Below are 18814 nucleotides of genomic sequence, written 5' to 3'. Positions count from 1 at the left end.
AAACAACAACAACAAACAATGAGCCAACAATTTGGCTCATTTGCAGCACTATAAAAGAAACACCAGCACAAGGCAGTTTTAAGGCAGCTTGTCTTAGGTGCAACGTTTAAGAAAAACAGTACAAGATCGATAAAGCTTTGGGTTGAAGAAGATAAAACCAGCACTGCATTAACAAAGGAAAGGAAACACCTGTATTTTTGGTTTAGCACCTCTGGGCCCTTTCCCTGCATGTATTTTATCATAATGCAGCAGTAACAGGTGTAACTTGTACATTAAATAGAAATGGGCCTTATTTAATGTTAGTGGTTGGACTTGTACTTTTTTTATGCTGAATGGCCAGTTCTATAAAGATTTTTCCATGTAACTGACATAGGCACTACCATGTTTTGCAAACAGCCAAAGCTAGCAACAAAATATATTTCTAATGCATTTATGGAGTGGAACAAGTGAAACATAGAGTGATGGTGGACTTACATTTGGCCAGAAACGTGAGTCCAATGTCTGCTGAATGTTAGGTAACTGTTGGCAAATGAGTCTGTGGTTTTAAGGCAATACTATGTCAAGGCTGAGTGAATTTAAGCTTCCTTTGGAACTCCTCAGACAACTATTGACAAAACACTAAAACAATAAACTACCTTGGTAGTACTAAGACATTAAAATGTTGGCAAAATGCTTCAGTTTTATGTTATTATATCACTGCGCAGACATTTGTCATTGCAACAGGAAAGAGAACGTGTTATCTGACGCTGGGTTTTTGCGTCATGTCTCCGCCCCTTTTTTGGGGGGGGGGGGGGGGAAACGTACCCCCGTGCTTTGATCCAAATTTCGAGGTCTCCACTAATGAAACGGTACTTTTTCAGGTACTAGAAGTCAAATTCCTTTGGCTAGCGAGGTAAACAATCATATTACCTCTTTGTCGATCAATGATAAACGTTACACGTGCAAATATCAAAGACATGATATCGTGTCCTGTCAGTCTGCCTCTATCATAATGGACGAGGGACTCCACCTAGTGGTCGGAGGTCTCGTATCCCGATATACAGGTACAAGTAACTTGCTAAATTTCCTGCTAATCTGTCAACTTCTCACGTAAAATGCTTAATTTTGCTGGTGTAACAGTCTGTTCCTCTTTATGTCACTGTAAATTAATTGCAGATCTAACGTTAACTTGTTCAATAGTGGTTAAGTGGGCTTAATAGCAACATGGGTAGACCCACTAACACCAGGCACCAACTTTTTAAAAATTAAATAAACATTATTGGAGTACAGGCATTAAGATAAGATAAACATAGCACAGCACTACATAGAGTTATGTCTCCTCCACTAATTTTGTTGTTGTTAATAGGTTTCTAAAGATACATAAGGCCTGGACGTAGTGCACATGGCAGAAAATACAACTGTGGATTTGAACCCCACTGGGCCAGAGGCCAGGTGATTCAACAAACACTTCTCAATCATTGTCATTCAGTTTTTTTAGAGGCTTTGCTCTGCTTTATTTAATTTTACAGATGCAGCTCCAGATATATGCATGCAAAACATGCTGTGCAAACTCCATCACCTGGACCTCAAGCCACACAGTCATCTTCCATGTCGAGTGAGTTGAAGATTTAATCTGTATGGGAGTGGACAGGCACACCTGTCAGTTTGAGGGAAATTCAGTTCCAAACAACATGGTGGGTTTTCATGTTCAACACACACTTTTTGGAGAATGCAAATATGTTGTTTTTCATGTCATAGACTGTATGTGCACGATCCATCCATCCATCTGCTACTGCACATGAGGGCTGCGGGGGGTGCTGGTGGTGCCAATCCCATCTGACATACTGTAGGGCGAAAGGCGGAGTACACCCTGGACAGGTCCCCAGACACCCATCCACTCTCACACTCACGCCTATGCTCAATTTAGAGTGTCCAATTTGCCTAATCCCCTAATTTCATATATTTTTTTTGTAATTTCATGTGGTTGAGTTAAAGCTCACAGACGACGCTGTGCCAAACACAGAACAGGAAACTCATATAAAATAAACAAAAACTTAAGACACTGCAGCACAAGTAGCATTTGTACATGTCATTAGGCAGATGGTCCGCTGTGATGACCCCTAAAGGGAGAAGCTGAAAGAATAAGAAGAAGATGTATTATATGTGTTTAAAGTGCATTCATTTATTTCTCAAATAGAGGCAGGAACTTTAAGCAGAAGATTCTGCATTTATAACATGCATTTATCAGATGGCAGCACGTTCCCACACCATGACAGTGTCTGTCAAATCCGAGTTTACTTAAAATGCAAACATAGGACTGGTTTTGATACGTGTGTGTTATCATACACACAGTAAACACTTCTCATTTGAATTTGTATGCTCTGTAATTTAATTTTTAGTAACAATGCGGTGATTTTGAAACATTTTGAATGTGGTGTGACTCACAAGTCTTTTGATTTCAGTCTTAATGAAGCTTTTTGATCTTTTACTTCCTCAATGATTTGAGCTAATAAATGTTTGACTCGCTTTGCTTTTCCAAATACAATATTTGCATTTTCTTTTTCAGCCCTGAAACTGAAATAACTGACTACATCCTGGTTCCTGACACTTGATCATTAAGCGTGCCTCATTAATCATGGTCCATTGTTCTGTCTTAACATGTGTGGGTCACTTGTGTTTACTGAAAGTAAGCATCCTGATCTTTTCATAATACAATACTTAATGTTTAACATATTATGGATGAGGGTGGATGAGACTTAAATATTGACTTTTGGAGTTTGGTGTTTATTCCTGTAAGTTTCTTAGTAAGTTTCCATACCTCACTGACAAATTACCTACTGGAATATGAAAATCATAGGGGCTGTTAATGTGAAAATGATTAACAAGATCATCAACCAACAAAAAAAAGGTTGGTTTGTTTTTGTTCAAGATTAATGTTTAATATGGCTTTTCCCTTGATTTTTATTTCCTGGTCACTGAGAGAAGGTTAAGTTTGTTTTTAGGACCTTTAGTGGCGCAAACCCTGACCTTGCCAGGACCAGCAGTCGTCATGGAGACCAATACCTGGTCCTAATAATACAGAACTTAATCTGGGAGAAACCTGTTGGGTTTTGGGCTAAGGTTTGAATTGTGGTTAGTTTTGGCTGTTCAAATGAATCGAGGTCAATGCAAGTCCATGAAAACATCTCTGTGTATGGGATGATGAGTTATGCATTGTGTGTGTGTGTGTGTGTATTGACACTGCATATATAAGCACTGTGGTGGGCTGTTAGTGCAGTTCTTCCTGGATTCACCTGCTCTCCTGCAGCACAGGAGCATCAGGCAGCATGACTTCACACAGACTGACTGTCTGCTTCTTACTTGCCTCAGGTACCAGTGTTTCTCGTCGTCTCTGGGATTATGATTTATTTATAAATAGTATTTTTAATACTTAATCTGATTTACTGCGTGACACTAGGCAAGGAGTTTACATATTCTATATTTAAAAACATTTCCCTAATTGTTTCTAACTGTTCTTTTTAATTATCTATATCATATAAAACACAAGAAAAGCAATGTGTATGTTATTACACTGAATGGTGGGATTAAACTCTAAAGATTTTATGCACAAAGCAGCTCATGGTCTTATAAAATAATACAATAATAATATGATCCTTACAGAGAGATATGTCTGTATTTATCCGATTACATAATGTTTGAATTTTAAGTGTTTATGTATTTTTCTCCCAAAAAGATTTGACTTTTACACTTTTATTTGTACTTTTTCTGTATCTTCCAGTTTTGGGGGCAGGTGAATCAATGTCAACAGTAGAAGTTCAAAAATGTAAGTATAATTTTGTCAATGTTGGAGCATAAGTTTGTCATTTAAATGTTTTTTTTACACGTTTATTGATTGTAAGTGCACATAATTTCATAAAAAGTAGACTGAAGTTGTTTTTGTGTGCTCAGACACCTGCAGGATGTTCGGCAGTGGTGTCATTCAGCCTTTCAACAGCTCAGGTTTCTATGTGCGATCCAGCTGCCCTTTCACCCTCACCCGCTTCACCCACAACCGGGTTGACTGCGACATCACGGTACGGCGAGGAGACAGCGGACTGCTGGCTCAAGTTGAGATCATCGTCAACAAAATCAGGACTGTTGTGCAGAGTGGAAGCATCCTGGTGGAAGAGAAAAGGTTTGGCCTCAAACTGAAGACACAGGAATCCAAAAGTTGACTTGAATAACTGTTATTCTGAGCTGCTCATGTACAGTATTTCATTTACTCTAGGCCTAAATTTGCTATATAAGTTTACCAAACTGAGTTATTCAACCACATTGCACTTGGTGAGCACTTCACCTGAAGGCATTTGAGATCATTCACTCAAACAGCACTGGCATTCAGCCACACAGCCAGGTGGCTCACAGCTTTATGCATTCTTAATGGCATCTCTGTTAGATTATTATTAGCTTTGACCCAGGGACAGTGTGCATTATTAATTTCACCACATATCTAAAAGTGATTTACAGGCTATTTTTTGGATTTTGGATTTTTTGGACCTACCTGCTGTTTCCTTTTTTTTAAGCAGTACAATCTCTGCTCTGATGCCTCTGTATGTTCATTTGTGCACAGTGTTTCTCTTCCATACGACCACACCTACCAGCATATTTTCCAATATGGCACTTACTCTCGACTAAGGAGCTTGCTGCTTCCTCTGTCGGTCACCTGGCACAGTGTTCCTGGAGGAATCGACGTTGTGAGGGTGAGAGGACAATACTGATGCATGTCTCTCTATGTTTACCGCAGAGATTGTTTGATTTTTTTTTTTTTTATTATTGTGTGAAATTGGGTTTATTGAACAAATAAACCTCCCTGACACTTTTTTCCAGACTTTGGACACATAGGTAGCAAACTCTTAGACATCTATCTTCCATTCTGTCCGCCTCAGTGCACCAGAGTATTTCTGGAGTTTGAAAAGACATTTCATTCTGCAAAGGTGGTTCTCATACTTCATCATAATGAGGACAATCCAGAAAAAAACGCAACCTATTTCCTCCTGAACATTTTCAAATCTATCTTCTAGGGCGAGGGAAAAGATTCCCGTTCTTAACTAAGACAATAAAGATCTCAGTTTGTACGATTCAACAAACAAAATGTCTTTCTGCCATTTCCTTGTAAATCTAGCCAGTAACTTACACACTGCATGATTATTGTGATGAATACACATTATACAGGATATATGAGCATCCTGTATAATGGTTCCAGTCCCCAAAGTCCACTGAGAATTGTCAGACTTACTTTTTTAATTTCACATTGTATGTCTTATTGACTCAGAAATCCTACCCATATCACCCAGAACAGAATAGAAGCACAATTATGAACACCTGAAAAACAATGTGCAGCTCTGTTATGTACAGAATCTGCTACTTTACACTCTTCATATGCCCAGGTATCAGAGCGTGATTAAATATGTGGGGGGAAAAAACGGATATAAGAGACCTAAAGCAGAGATTTGCACAGCAGAGCATAAAAAAGCAGGTGCATGATGGCTTTATTCAATCCCACTGAAGCTTCTTTCAATGAATTGTTGTTAAGGTGGATCTGGAGCAGGCGCTGAACACTGATATGACTGGGCTGTGTGGAAAAAACAATGTTCCAGGTATGGCAGCTATTGTATTAAAGTAATACAGGCATAGACAGTCTATGACCAACAGTAGTAGCAGTGGATTAGTATTACATGCATCAAACAAGTGTTAAACTGAATAACTGTAGTGCATCGTTTTTTGCTTTACTGATGCAAATGTTGACATTTATTTCCACATGATTTGCTTTAAGATTTTTTTTTCTTTCCTGAAATGAAGGCAACAAGCAGCAGTTGATCGCAGAGAGCGTGATTCCCGAGGAAACGTGTCAAACACGAGATCCTGTCTTTGCTCTTAATCCAGTAAGTTCACTATCGTATTCATGGTTTACGGGTGAAACTGAACCAACTGGTTATGATGTTACAAAATGAGGTGCTGTCTGTTGAAGACACTGATAACATGCTCGCACCCTGACGTAGTTTCTCTGACGTTTACAGCTATGCAGACTGTTCTTTTCCTACACGCTGGACTGTTTGCAAGCCAGGACTCCTCATTATATCAGACTCTGCGAAGAGAACATTTACAGCTATGAAAGCAGCAAATACATCGGCTGTGCTTTCTTCAATGAGGTTGTCCAGCAGTGTGGAAATGACAGCTACATTTGGACCATCTGGAGAACCGTAACCAGATGTGGTTTGTGATTAAAAAGCAATTCAAATGAACAGTCTAGAGTTATTGATGGTGCTTTCCTTCCTTATGACATGTATATCTGTTTCTGTGGATGAATGCAGATCCACCAAGTTGTCCAGGAGACCTGGTTCATGTAGAACAAGGCACTGCCTTTGTTCCCAGCTGCTCCAACCCAAACCCTGGCTTCTCCAACCAGGACCTAACAAGCTCCTGTGTCTGCCCAAAGGGTGAGCAGTGTGTGTATGATCGTGATTTACGCCTTCTGTGTAGTTTTTAAAGCTGCAAACTGAACATTGTGTGCAGGTACGGTGCTTAATGATCGCACAGGTGGCTTCCACTGTGTGAACTTGTCCAACTGCCCCTGTGTGTTTGCCGGCAGGAGCTATTTCCCTGGAGACACACGCAGCACCAAGTGTCAGTCGTGGTGAGGAGGCAGAAAATAGTTGGTTGTGCTTGTGCACTGCAAATTTTGAAGGGGAGTTTTTTTTTTTTTTTTTTTTTTTTTAAATATAACTTTCAAATATGTCCTCTCAGTGTGTGTGAGGGTGGTCGGTGGCGTTGCTCCAAAAACTTCTGCCCACCCAGATGTCTCATCGAGGGGCAGTTTGTCACAACATTTGATGGCAAACAATATGCCCTCCCTGGTAAATGCACATATGTGGTGTTGCAGGTAAATTGTTTTGCGCCAAATCAGATCCATGCTGCTTTTTATGTGATTCTGTCTGCGCTTATACAATTCTTTGTTTCAGGGTCTCAAGTGGACAATAACTATTCAGTTTTCTGAAAAACACATATCCCTGAAAACAGCTGTCCTGCAGCTTTTTAAGGTATCCTTCAATCTTTGAGCATCACCTTTAAAAAAAAAAAAGTGTATAATATGTCAAACAAACATTGAGCGGGTGAAAACTGAAGGTCTGTTTGAATTTACAGGACGTGTATACATTTTCAATCAACAGTGTTAAAGTAGGAGAGGAGGAAATCACTGAACTTCATCAGTCTGGTAAGAATCCATTTTGCAAAAAATAGGGTAAACAAGTAACATTTTAGGTTGAATATAACTTTATAAAGTGTTGTCTTCTTTTTGCTTTCCTTGATTTCTGTCCCCTCCTGTCAGCGCATGCCCTGGTTTTCTGGCAGTCTTCCTTGTACGTCCAAATCCAGACGTCTTTTGGTTTAAAGATGCAAGTCCAGATGTTTCCTGAACTTCAGTTCTTTATCACCCCACCCACAAACCACACCAGTATCATGTCAGGTTAGCATCTCAGTCTACAACAAACACAAACAAACACCACCCTGGGATTTGGTTTCATGTAGAAATGTTGTTTATATTCTCTGTGTTGGTCTGTTCTTCAGGTCTTTGTGGCAACAGCAACAACGACACCACAGACGACTTCACCACAAGCAGCGGGATCATCGAGAACTCCCCACAGCCGTTTGCTTGGTCCTGGAGTGTGGGCACCTGTGCACTGAACATACCCAAAATCTGCAGCAGCGCAGACAATGGTACCAACGGATGATATTAATGGGCCTGTAGTCTATTTATCTGACTGACTTATATGTGCATCAAGAATAAGACGTATATAAAAACTAGATATGACATAGACAACAATGAAATACAGTCTAATAATAAAACAATATGTACAATATTATGCAAAATACAGTACTTTGACTCTCAATTAGAGGGAGAATCTTCCTTAATTGCATTTTATTTAATTAGATGGTAGAGCCTTTACAAGTATTCGTTTAAATACATTACTTTTATTTTAATGAGACCGATAGAAGAGACGGACCACAAGTTACATTTTTATTTTCTTTAGGTCCAGCAATTTTGTGTACCATTGTATTTATTATTCTAATCTTGTCTTTTCTGCAGAAATATTTGCCGATGAAAAGTGCTCTGTGTTGAACGACCCGACTGGGATCTTTGCTAAGTGCCATGGTCATATTCCAGCAGATCAGTTCCACACTGTACGACTTTACACAATCCTTAAAAGGTTCTTATGAACATGTCAACAAGTATAGCACATTAATGAAATGAATTGATATTTCCAGGCTTGCGTCCAAAGAACCTGCAACTGTGGGAACAACTTGCAGCAGTGTTTATGTGTTGCTCTGGGCAGTTATGCTAAAGCCTGCGCCATTCTGGGTGTTGCAGTTGGTGACTGGAGGAAAGCTTCCAACTGCAGTGAGTTCAGCTTTAATAACATGCAACTATATTGATTCATAAGCTTATTAACATTGCTTTATCTGCATCCCTCCACTGGAGTAATGATTAAACTACCCATGTCATAATTGCCATAAATTGAATCTTATATCATTGCTGCTTCCAGCACTGGCCTCTTTGTACAGCATCCATTTGGACAGGTCACAGTAGCAAAATAATCAAATGATGGCTGAATTCCATTTAGCTTCCAGTTTCAGGGTGCGTGCTGGGTCACTGTCACACTGTCCGGACTTATATGAACTGAACAGAGCCTGATACTGTAACTGTAGCTGTGAAGATGTCACTAAATATGAGTTCAAAGTCATATTTGTGTATTTAATGACGATCACAAATGTCATGCCCCAGCTCTGAAATGTCAAAACAACCAAGAATTCTTCTACGACGTGCCAGCCTGCAACCATACATGTCGCTCCTTGTCCGGACATGATCCTCGCTGTCAGTTGGATGACGCTCCTGCTGAGGGCTGTGGTTGCCCTGAAGGAACGCACCTGAACCAGGGACAAGTCTGCAGCCCCAAGGCAGAGTGTGAATGTCACCACTTAGGTGGTACAACACCACCAGGGCCTGTTGTTGTTGATGGACTTCAGTGGTGAGTTGATCATCAAAATATTTACTTCATTACCTTTTATATTTTCCTCATCATTTTTGCTTTTTATAGCTGGCTACATCCATTATGTAGATATTTTGCATCTAAAATCCTCTATTGTGTCTCCTGTAGCATCTGTAAGAATGGAGAACTGCTCTGTTCCAAGGACTGTGGTAAATAAATATTCTGTGCATAATTATTGGTTAACTATGACACAGCAAATTACACTCGTTATTGTCTTTGCTTCAACTACATTTATTTAATTATACTGAAAATAATAAACTTACTCTTATTTTTCTCATACAACCTCCAACATTTTGAATGTCAAAATTCCCATACATTTGTTTCAAATGGCAACTGTATGTAATGTTTAATTTAGGAAATGATTTTTAACTAAGTCACTGTGTGCTTCAGGTTGCATGAATGGGAAGGTCTGTGTTCACTGCTCTGAGTATGCAGTGAACACAGCTCAGAAAACCTGCAACAGTCTCAGCAAACCACTGGTAGGTCAACAGATTCTGTCTATTAAAATCACTCCCATTCATATACTGTGTCATTGAATTTGAGCCCTTTAGACGAGATGTTTTAAAATGTGTTGTGATTTCCAGGGTGTCAGTGTGACCTGTGAGAGTGGCTGCCACTGCCCACATGACCAGTATGAGGATCACCATGGCAACTGTGTCTTTCTGGACAACTGTACATGTGTGTACAGTGGCAAAGTGTTCAGAGCAGGACAGCATGTCAAAACCAACTGTAAAAAATGGTAACATCTGTATCACTATTGCTCCACTACCCGTCCATTCAGAATGTCTTGTTCATCCACAAGCTGAACTGTTTAAATCTGTCTTGCAGTATTTGTGGTCAGGGTCAGTGGCACTGCAAAGATGAGCCATGTCCTGGGAAGTGTCAAGTTTATGGAAATGGCCATTACCAGACCTTTGACTCTAAATGGTATCGCTTTAACGGACACTGCCAATACACACTCGTCGAGGTAAGATCAAGCGGTCCACAGCTGAACCTGGAATGTCCTTTAATTACTCGAATAATGCACTGCAGAAATGCACGACACATACATGTACTCTGTTTGCACAAATAAACCTTAACTAAAAGCCTTTATGGTACATGTTATGCAACCCAATCGCTTGATTTTCTGTCTTGCATGAGCTATTTTCTCATTTTGTTATATCAGGATTACTGTGGAAATGAAAATGGCTCCTTCTCTGTCAGGGTGGAGAGTGTACCGTGCTGTGATGAAGCACTGACTTGCTCTCGCTCCATCGTCCTGGACCTGCAGGTGGTGATTCTCCGGTTTCACTATGTAAAAACCAATCAGCTGCTGACCAATTCACAATTTTCCCTCCATTCATCTATCCCCATATTCATCCTATCCTTTCATCCATTTGATCCGCTTCACATTTTTTGGTTACTTTACAATACATTAAAATGTTAAAACTAATTTCTCATCCCACTCAGGGCACAGTCACCCTGACACTGAGCGACATGAAGGTGACCAGGCGTATACAAAAAGGCAGGACTCTGCAAGCACATTCACTTTACACCACACACACCGTGGGACTCTATATCATAATCTCAGTGCCAAACAGTGGGATAACGCTCATCTGGGATAAACACACCAGGATCACCATAGAGCTGCATTCAAACTGGAGAGTGAGTGAAAAGGAAATCCACATTTGAACAAAAATCTCCTTTCAATACTTTTAAAATTCAATTACTTCTCTCGTAGAACCGAGTGTGTGGCCTCTGTGGGAATTTTGACTCCAGTGAGGTGAATGACCTACAGATAAGTGGCTCAGCAGGTAATATTCGTCCTAATATTCCTTTATCAAATGCATGACATCCACTCATTAACTCAAAAAAACACTAAAATAATAATAATAATCTGTGTTTAGTGGTGTCTAGTCCTCTGACCTTTGGCAACAGCTGGAAAGCTGCCACACCCCCTTGTTCTGATGTGACCACTGAGATATTTCCATGTGAACACAACTCCTACTGCTCAGCCTGGGCCCAGCGGCGCTGTATGATCATTACATCAGACACCTTCAAAGACTGCCACTTAAAAGTATGCATTTTTAACTAATTAGCAAGCCACTCACATCAGGGACTGGGTTTCTGTCTAGGACCTACTATAAATTTTGAAAAAAAGAGTGGAGAAACCAGTAAGCATGTAGTTTTAAAGGAACTCAGATCATCAATGAGTCAATCACATATAAAAGCTAACAAAAACAAATGTTGTTTTTTACAGTAGCAGACAAACATGATTATTATCTATGTTCCATAGGTGGACCCAGAACCCTACTACCATGCCTGTGTGCAGGAGTCCTGCTCCTGTGAGTTTGAAGGGAAGTTTCTGGGCTTTTGCACCGCGGTGGCAGCCTATGCTGAGGCCTGCAGTGACCAGGATGTGTGTGTCAAATGGAGAACACCCGATTTGTGCCGTAGGTTGAGACACATTTTTTTTTTTCCTCCACATAATATTTCAGGTAGAAAAAAAAGCAAGAAGAGCTGGGTTTTTTTATATTAAGTATATTTTATACTATAAAAAAACAGTTATTTTACATACAAATAATCAGTATGGCTATTGTGTTTATTATAGCGGTCTACTGCGACTACTACAACAAGCAGGGCCAGTGTAGCTGGCACTACGAAGCCTGTGGTGAGATGCTCACATGCAGCAAAGTCGACTATTTCACTCACAAACTTGAAGGTAATCCAGGCTTTCTGGTTCGCATTCTTACTCAGTTGAATCTGGAAATGTCTTAATGTTAAGTAATAAGGTGATTAACTTTGTGTTTGTCCTTTGGAAAAGGCTGCTACCCTAGATGTCCGAAAGATGCACCATACTTTGACGAAAACACTGGAGAGTGTACTAAATTGAAGAACTGTACCTGTTTTTTTAATGGCACTATCCTTCAGCCTGGGACAGTGGTAATGATAGAGTCCACTACTTGGTGAGATTAGCCATTTTGTGTTTTGTACTTTGAAACTTATTGTAACATACTCTATATGTGCACTTAACATCATTACATTAAAAACTGGATATGTCTTCTTTTCTTCTCAGCCCCTGTGAAAATGGAACAGTTAACTGTAGTAAGTATGAATCACACTCACTTGGTAGGACATGTAAATTGTGAATGTGTCAATTTTGTGTTTTAGTAATTTTTTTTTCCTTCTTTCAAAATACCAGAGCTTACTCCCACAGCTCATCCAACAACACCTCCACCTATCACCACAGCATCAACAAGTTCCATTATACCTGCTACATTCACAACCGAAACAACTGTGCCTTCCACCACACCAGCAACTACATCTGATATAGCTACAACTGAAACATGGTCAACCGTGCCTTCAACCACCACTACACCACTGACAACCACTACCAATGTCTCAACTACTACTGAAACATGGTCAACCGTGCCTTCAACCACCACTACACCACTGACAACCACTACCAATGTCTCAACTACTACTGAAACATGGTCAACCGTGCCTTCAACCACCACTACACCACTGACAACCACTACCAATGTCTCAACTACTGCTGAAACATGGTCAACCGTGCCTTCAAACACCACTACACCACTGACAACCACTACCAATGTCTCAACTACTGCTGAAACATGGTCAACCATGCCTTCAACCACTGCTACACCACTGACAACCACTACCAATGTCTCAACTACTACTGGAACATGGTCAACCCTGCCTTCAACCACTGCTACACCACTGACAACCACTACCAATGTCTCAACTACTACTGAAACATGGTCAACCGTGCCTTCAACCACTGCTACACCACTGACAACCACTACCAATGTCTCAACTACTACTGAAACATTGTCAACCGTGCCTTCAACTACTGCTACACCACTGACAACCACTACCAATGTCTCAACTACTACTGAAACATGGTCAACTGTGCCTTCAACCACTGCTACACAACTAACGACCATTGCCAATGGCACAACTACCCCTGAAACGTGGTCAACCATGCCTTCAACCTCCCCTACACCGCTGACAACCACTACCAATGTCTCACCTACCACTGTAACATCAAAACCCTCCACCACCTCTTCACCAACAACTGACTTAACAGTTGAAGTATCCTCACCAATGCCAACCACCGTCTCACCACAAGTCCCAAAAACCAATGCCTCAACTACTACAAAAAACTGGTCAACTGTCATTTCCTCAATTTCCACACAAATGACTACAACTACCTCCACCACTGATGTAGTCTCAGTAACCTCTACAGAAGTGTCAAATACAACAGCAGTCACTACGAGCCCACCGTCCACATCCTCTGCAGCTACAATGACATTAGGAACCTCACCTGCTACACCTGCTGGAACCACCACCACATCTCATGGAGTTACTTACAAATCTACAACGCCACCATCAACATATATCACTGAGATTCCCACCAGTAAAGGTTTTACCGATGCAACATCAACGACTCAACAAACAACACCTGAAGAGCGACCCACAACCACGATTAATACAGTGACAGAGAAAACCCATCACACTTCAGGAGCCACAAATACAGCACAATCCACATTTACTATGGTCAGTCCAGAGGTTGTGACAGAAGGAACATCAACCTTAACCCCTGGTGTGTGTCATGTATTTATTGTGCAAATTACATGTTTCCATGTTGTCTTAGATGTGATTTTCTCAACTGACTGCTACAATGTTTGTGTCTTGTCTGTTTTCACCATCCTCCACAGTCACACAATTTAAAGACAGTCCATGTACCGATCTTAAAAGGAAAAAAACCTGGGCTTATAATGAGACATGGACAGAGGACTGTTTCAGCAAGATCTGTAAAAATGGGACGATTGAGTTGACCCCAGTAGTGTGTCCCGAGCCATCGGTTCCCATCTGCCCCAGAGGCCAGGTCACAAAAGTCTCAGATGGATGCTGTGAAACCCTGAAATGTGACTGTACGTGTTTCTTTTCTGTCTCCACCACTATTATTTTCATGCCTTTGTTATTTCTCCTGTTTTCTTGTCATTTGTGTTCACCACCACACATCAACGATTGACATGTGGTTAGACACTTTATCATTTAGCACAGTATGTTATCTTGTTTTCGGTCCCCTTGAAACATATATATGTGTCTGTCTACAGCAGTGATCTGACAGTGATTCTCAAAGTGTGGGCAACTGCCCCCCCCTAGTGCGCCTTGGGGGTATTGCAAGTCAGCCTTGAGTTTTAAAAAACAAACACTTTAATTTGGAAATGGCCAGTCTCCACTGCTTTAAACTAAATGACACATGCTAAGTGACTATGTTGAAAGTGATCGTTGTTACAAATGTCTTGTTTTCAATCCCCATCTATTAAATCACCTTTCATCCTTTCATATTATTCTCTTTAGGTCGCTGTGAGCTGTATGGGGACCCCCACTATATTTCTTTTGAAGGAGTAACATTTGATTTCCTGGATGAATGCACCTACATCTTGGTGGAGGAGCAGTCACCTCAACATAATCTTTCCATCGCTGTGGACAACTTTTTCTGCATGCCCAGCCTCCACGGCTCCTGTGCTAAAGGCATCATCCTCCAATATCAGAGCAATGTGGCTACACTTAGTATCATCCCAGATTTGTTTGCAGTACAGGTAGGATGACACACAAATAATGATTCAACCTCATTAGGCTGGTGGTATGTTACTAAACTAATGTGTGCTGCAGGCCACTCTGAACAACATGACCATACATCCACCATATGAGGAACACGGGATGAAGTTTGAGACCACAGGTTACGTGGTGTCAGTCTACCTCCCAGAGGTCCGCTCTTATGTCTCGCTTAGTCCTTCTTACACCCTGGTGGTCAATCTGGCCATGGAGCATTTCCTCAACAACACACAGGGACAGTGTGGTAAGTCACAGAAAAGGGAAAATGACCAGAGACTACTTGTAGTACTTTTTCTGTGGAACAGAAAATCAAAAAAGTATTCCAAAAAATAGCTAAAAGCAATTAAAGGCCGGGAAATTTTTTTTACAATGCAATCTGAAGTGAGTGTTATGTATTCACTGTTATAAATTATTTAAATCTTAACATATTGTATGTGGCTCAATGGACCACATTGTGTCATGTATTTATTAACAATAATCATCATAGAGATATTCAAGATTCAGCTATTCTCACTGATTAACCCAGTCTTTTGGTAAATGCATGTATGTCTCTTTAAATAACAGATATCAGACTGCACATCTTCTTTGTTGACCTTGTCTTCTCTCCAGGTGTGTGCGGCGGTGGATCATGTATCCGTAGAGGAGGCCAGATCGAGGACAACAGTTGCTGTGATAAGACTGCGTATGACTGGGTGTTGGCAGACACTCTGAAGCCGGCCTGTCTTTCTGCACCAAAGGACGTGCCCTGTCATCCTGGGCCAAATCCAGCACCCACTGACACACCCCTTCCCACCCCCACCAGCACCAGCTGCCCTGCAAGTTCACTCTGTGAGCTGCTGGACCATCCGTAAGCTCCACACACTGACACACACACCTTAACGAAAAGCGACAAATCGGAACTGTATTTCCCGGTACATGTGTTTAATAATCACAATATCTTTGATTGAAGGCACCATTGCATTATCATCTTACAAACTCTAAATCTGTCTTTCCCAGAGACTGGATGAGGACCCACAGATGGGTTGCTAAATAAATTTAGTGATTTATAAAATAATACATGTAGAAAAGTATGGTGATATATTTATCTATTATAAAAATAGCTGGCTTACCTTATTCAAAAATGTTTTAGGTGTTTCAGAAATATTTTATGTGTGCAATTTGCTCTTGTCACAATAGTTTGTTATCTTAAAAGAGTGAGTCTCCATGTAAAACACTATATACTAATGCCATCATTACACTTCAGCAAATTGGTGGTGTATTAGTTTAGCTAAGTATGATTTAAAGAATCTTATTTAATCCATTTTCTTTAGAGTATTTTCAACCTGCAGGCAGTATGTGAATCTGCCCCTTAAAAAGAAGAACTGTGAGTTCGACTCGTGTGGGAACAGAGGCGGTCCGTGCTCCGCTCTGGAGCAAGCGGCTGAAGAATGCAAGAACTGCATTGACTGGAGAATACTCACGAATGGAATCTGTGGTATTTGTCTTTTATTGTGTACCTTTGGAGAGCAAAACTATTTAAATTGTTGTTTTGTCCCTGAATCCTTAAGTTGATACTGTGGAGTTACACAAGGCATAATATTTGGCCTAATTATCTTAACTGATTATTATTAAAAATCAGTTAATTGGCATCTTTCATCACTTTTATGCCAACGATGTACCTTTCCTGCAAACCTAATGACACAGACAATTTTCACCTGATTTTACAACATTAAAATGTGACCTTTTTATTTGTTGTGCAGAACTTTTTTTATTATTATTATTTTGTGCTATAAATGATAAAGTTTTACTTAAGATTTCTTGTCTGCGTTTTAGATGTGCCCTGTCCAAAAGGATTGGTTTACAGAGAATGCCGTAACAAGCTGGATGACTTCTGCTATGGAGGGTTCGGATCCTTCTACAGATGACCATCCTTAGTCATTTTATACATATTATCGCCATCCAGAATGTTTGAGGTCGTCAAAGATTGTCTCACCTTTCCTCTGGATTTGTTTGCACAGAATTCAACATCCAGGGGCCTCCCTTGCAAAAAACAGCGCAGGTTGTTTCTGTCCCAGTGGCCAGTTCAGGGCGGGAAACCACTCGAACACATGTGTGTCTGAGTGTTCCTGTGAGTGACATCATCTTCAAGGGTCATTTCTAGATTTTTTTTTTAGTTTAAAGTCTTGTGAAAGACTTTATTTCTCTTTATTTCTCCCCACAGACTGTAAAGGACCACTTGGAGAGCCAAGAATGGTAAGAATATCTGTCTCATTCAAATAAAAAGATGATAATAATATACAACTCCAGATTAAATTCTAGATATTGAATGGTTTTTTTTTACCTGTCTTCAAGCCTGGTGAGGTGTGGCAGTCCAGCTGTCTCCTGTGCACGTGTAACAACCAGACTCGGACAGAGGAGTGTTTTCCAAGACCCAGTGAACCTGCTCCTCTCTGTGGCCCCAACTATGTTTTGAAAAACAACACTTGCTGTGGTGATCAGATTTGTGGTGAGCCCTGGTATTTCATCGTATTAAGCACCAAACATCTTTTACTTTAACCACCAAAAGTGACTTTAACTTAACATCAGAGTTGCCATTTCTTCACAATGTGTTGATATTCTAAGTTATTTTTTAAATGACTTAAACTTAAAACACCTGTGTACACGGACACTGTTTACTCACTTTGTTATTTTTCAGTTGAGAGGACCTGCAGTTACAAGGACAAGTTGTACAAGGTACAGTATGTTTAGTGGATCTCATGTTAATATAAGTACTTAATGTCAACTACCTCCTACAGAACACAAGTCAGATTTTGAACTGTAGTCTGTAAAGTGTTTTTCAAGATAACTATTTTCTTTGTGTGTGTGTGTGTGTGTGTGTGTGTAGTTTGGAGACACATGGAAAGATTCCAGTCATCCCTGCATGTCATTCAACTGCAGCAATGAGGGAGTTCATACTGCAACAGTCGCCTGTTCACAAGAAACCTGTCCTGAGGTACTGATTAATCCTCCTCCATTTAAAACCTCTAACTGTAACATCTTCTAAGCTCTGTTTTAGAGTAATTACTAGTATATGCCCGTATTTCCTCTCTCTCTGTTTGTTCTCTTATAATTGAAACAAGATGAGTTTTAAAACACTGCAAACAACAGCTTTATATGAACTGATAAATTCATTTTCATACAAAGGCTGATACAATTAAGTATGTTTTGTTCATGATATCATGTGGATGTGTTCGTCAGGAGGACAAGGTTTGGGACAACCAGCATTGCTGCTTCACATGTAAGTTGAGAGCAAATATCATCTTCAAAGATATAACTGTTGAGCTTTTTGGTTTTTATCGTTTTTCTTTAATTTTGAACTTTCAGATCATGTACTTTTTATTAATGTGGGATACATGTGAATTCAAATGGCAAAACAAGAGATAAACATTATTATTATTATTATTATTATTATTATTATAATGTTTATTATTATTATTGTTATTATTATATTATAGCCTCAATCTCGTCCCCTTTAACTCTAGGTAAACAGAGCTGTGCTCCTAAGGTGTCCAGCTTTAACATCAGCATAGACAACTGCACCACCACCATAAAGATGCCAGTGTGCCAGGGCCAGTGTGTGTCTCAGCCCAGGTGAGAAGACATCCACAATATCTATAGCTGGTTAATAGACATAGTTATAACACCATTAGGGCTGCAATTGAATATAATCATTGATTCATCTGTTTACTATTACGACATCAGGGTGGTGGTAATGCACGGCGACCTGCAGGTGGAGCCGAGGAGTAGATGCTGTAAGGAGCAGGGCTCGGAGAGGAGAACAGTGACCCTGCAGTGCTCGGACCTCACCACCAGGCACCTGGCCTACTGGCACATCACCAGCTGTGAGTGTAGAATCTGCAGTGCACTTCGCTGACCTGAACAGCACAAGGGCAAATAGTTATGTGACATCACAATTAAGATTTCCAAATCAACCTTAAGCTATTGGAATTCAGCTGATAATAATGTGTTTTTTCATCTTAAACAACTCAATCTGTAGTATGTCAAATAAAATGATTTTGTTACCAATGACAAAAGTTTGTTGCATGTAGTTTCTGTCAGTTCACCTAAAGCACTGCCACTTCTCCCATTTCGGTGCAATTTGCCTG

The 18814-nt window shown here is 40.2% G+C and overlaps 1 protein-coding gene across 1 annotated transcript; it reads left to right on the top strand.

Moving 5' to 3' along the window:
* Positions 1–819: 819 nt before the first annotated feature.
* Positions 820–18735, top strand: LOC131456446 (mucin-2-like). The gene is made up of 47 exons (XM_058624791.1): positions 820–1043; positions 1346–1594; positions 1738–1857; positions 2546–3348; positions 3758–3802; positions 3928–4153; positions 4589–4718; positions 5552–5615; positions 5818–5900; positions 6036–6231; positions 6330–6455; positions 6532–6652; positions 6763–6898; positions 6978–7055; positions 7159–7228; positions 7343–7480; positions 7582–7731; positions 8102–8196; positions 8281–8413; positions 8798–9041; positions 9171–9211; positions 9453–9541; positions 9647–9801; positions 9891–10029; positions 10228–10332; positions 10512–10706; positions 10783–10855; positions 10949–11118; positions 11338–11494; positions 11653–11763; positions 11866–12007; positions 12118–12179; positions 12220–13668; positions 13784–13999; positions 14433–14674; positions 14748–14934; positions 15300–15537; positions 16001–16164; positions 16503–16572; positions 16688–16797; positions 16891–16922; positions 17022–17175; positions 17365–17402; positions 17554–17661; positions 17907–17946; positions 18191–18299; positions 18411–18735. The coding sequence occupies exons 4-47, from the start codon at positions 3306–3308 to the stop codon at positions 18580–18582; spliced, it is 6846 nt and encodes a 2281-aa protein (XP_058480774.1). The 5' UTR covers positions 820–1043; positions 1346–1594; positions 1738–1857; positions 2546–3305; the 3' UTR covers positions 18583–18735.
* Positions 18736–18814: the final 79 nt, after the last annotated feature.

This window comes from Solea solea, chromosome 3 (genome assembly GCF_958295425.1).
Source record: "Solea solea chromosome 3, fSolSol10.1, whole genome shotgun sequence".
Classification (NCBI taxonomy): domain Eukaryota; kingdom Metazoa; phylum Chordata; class Actinopteri; order Pleuronectiformes; family Soleidae; genus Solea; species Solea solea.
This window is presented reverse-complemented; position numbering and strand designations above follow the sequence as displayed.

Excerpts from the sequence above, each read along its gene's own strand:
- LOC131456446 (XM_058624791.1), top strand. The coding sequence starts at position 3,306 with ATGACTTCACACAGACTGACTGTCTGCTTCTTACTTGCCTCAG. Across the intron at positions 8,197-8,280 it reads CAGCAGATCAGTTCCACACT|GCTTGCGTCCAAAGAACCTG; the intron begins GTACGACTTTAC and ends TGATATTTCCAG. Across the intron at positions 10,333-10,511 it reads CCATCGTCCTGGACCTGCAG|GGCACAGTCACCCTGACACT; the intron begins GTGGTGATTCTC and ends CATCCCACTCAG.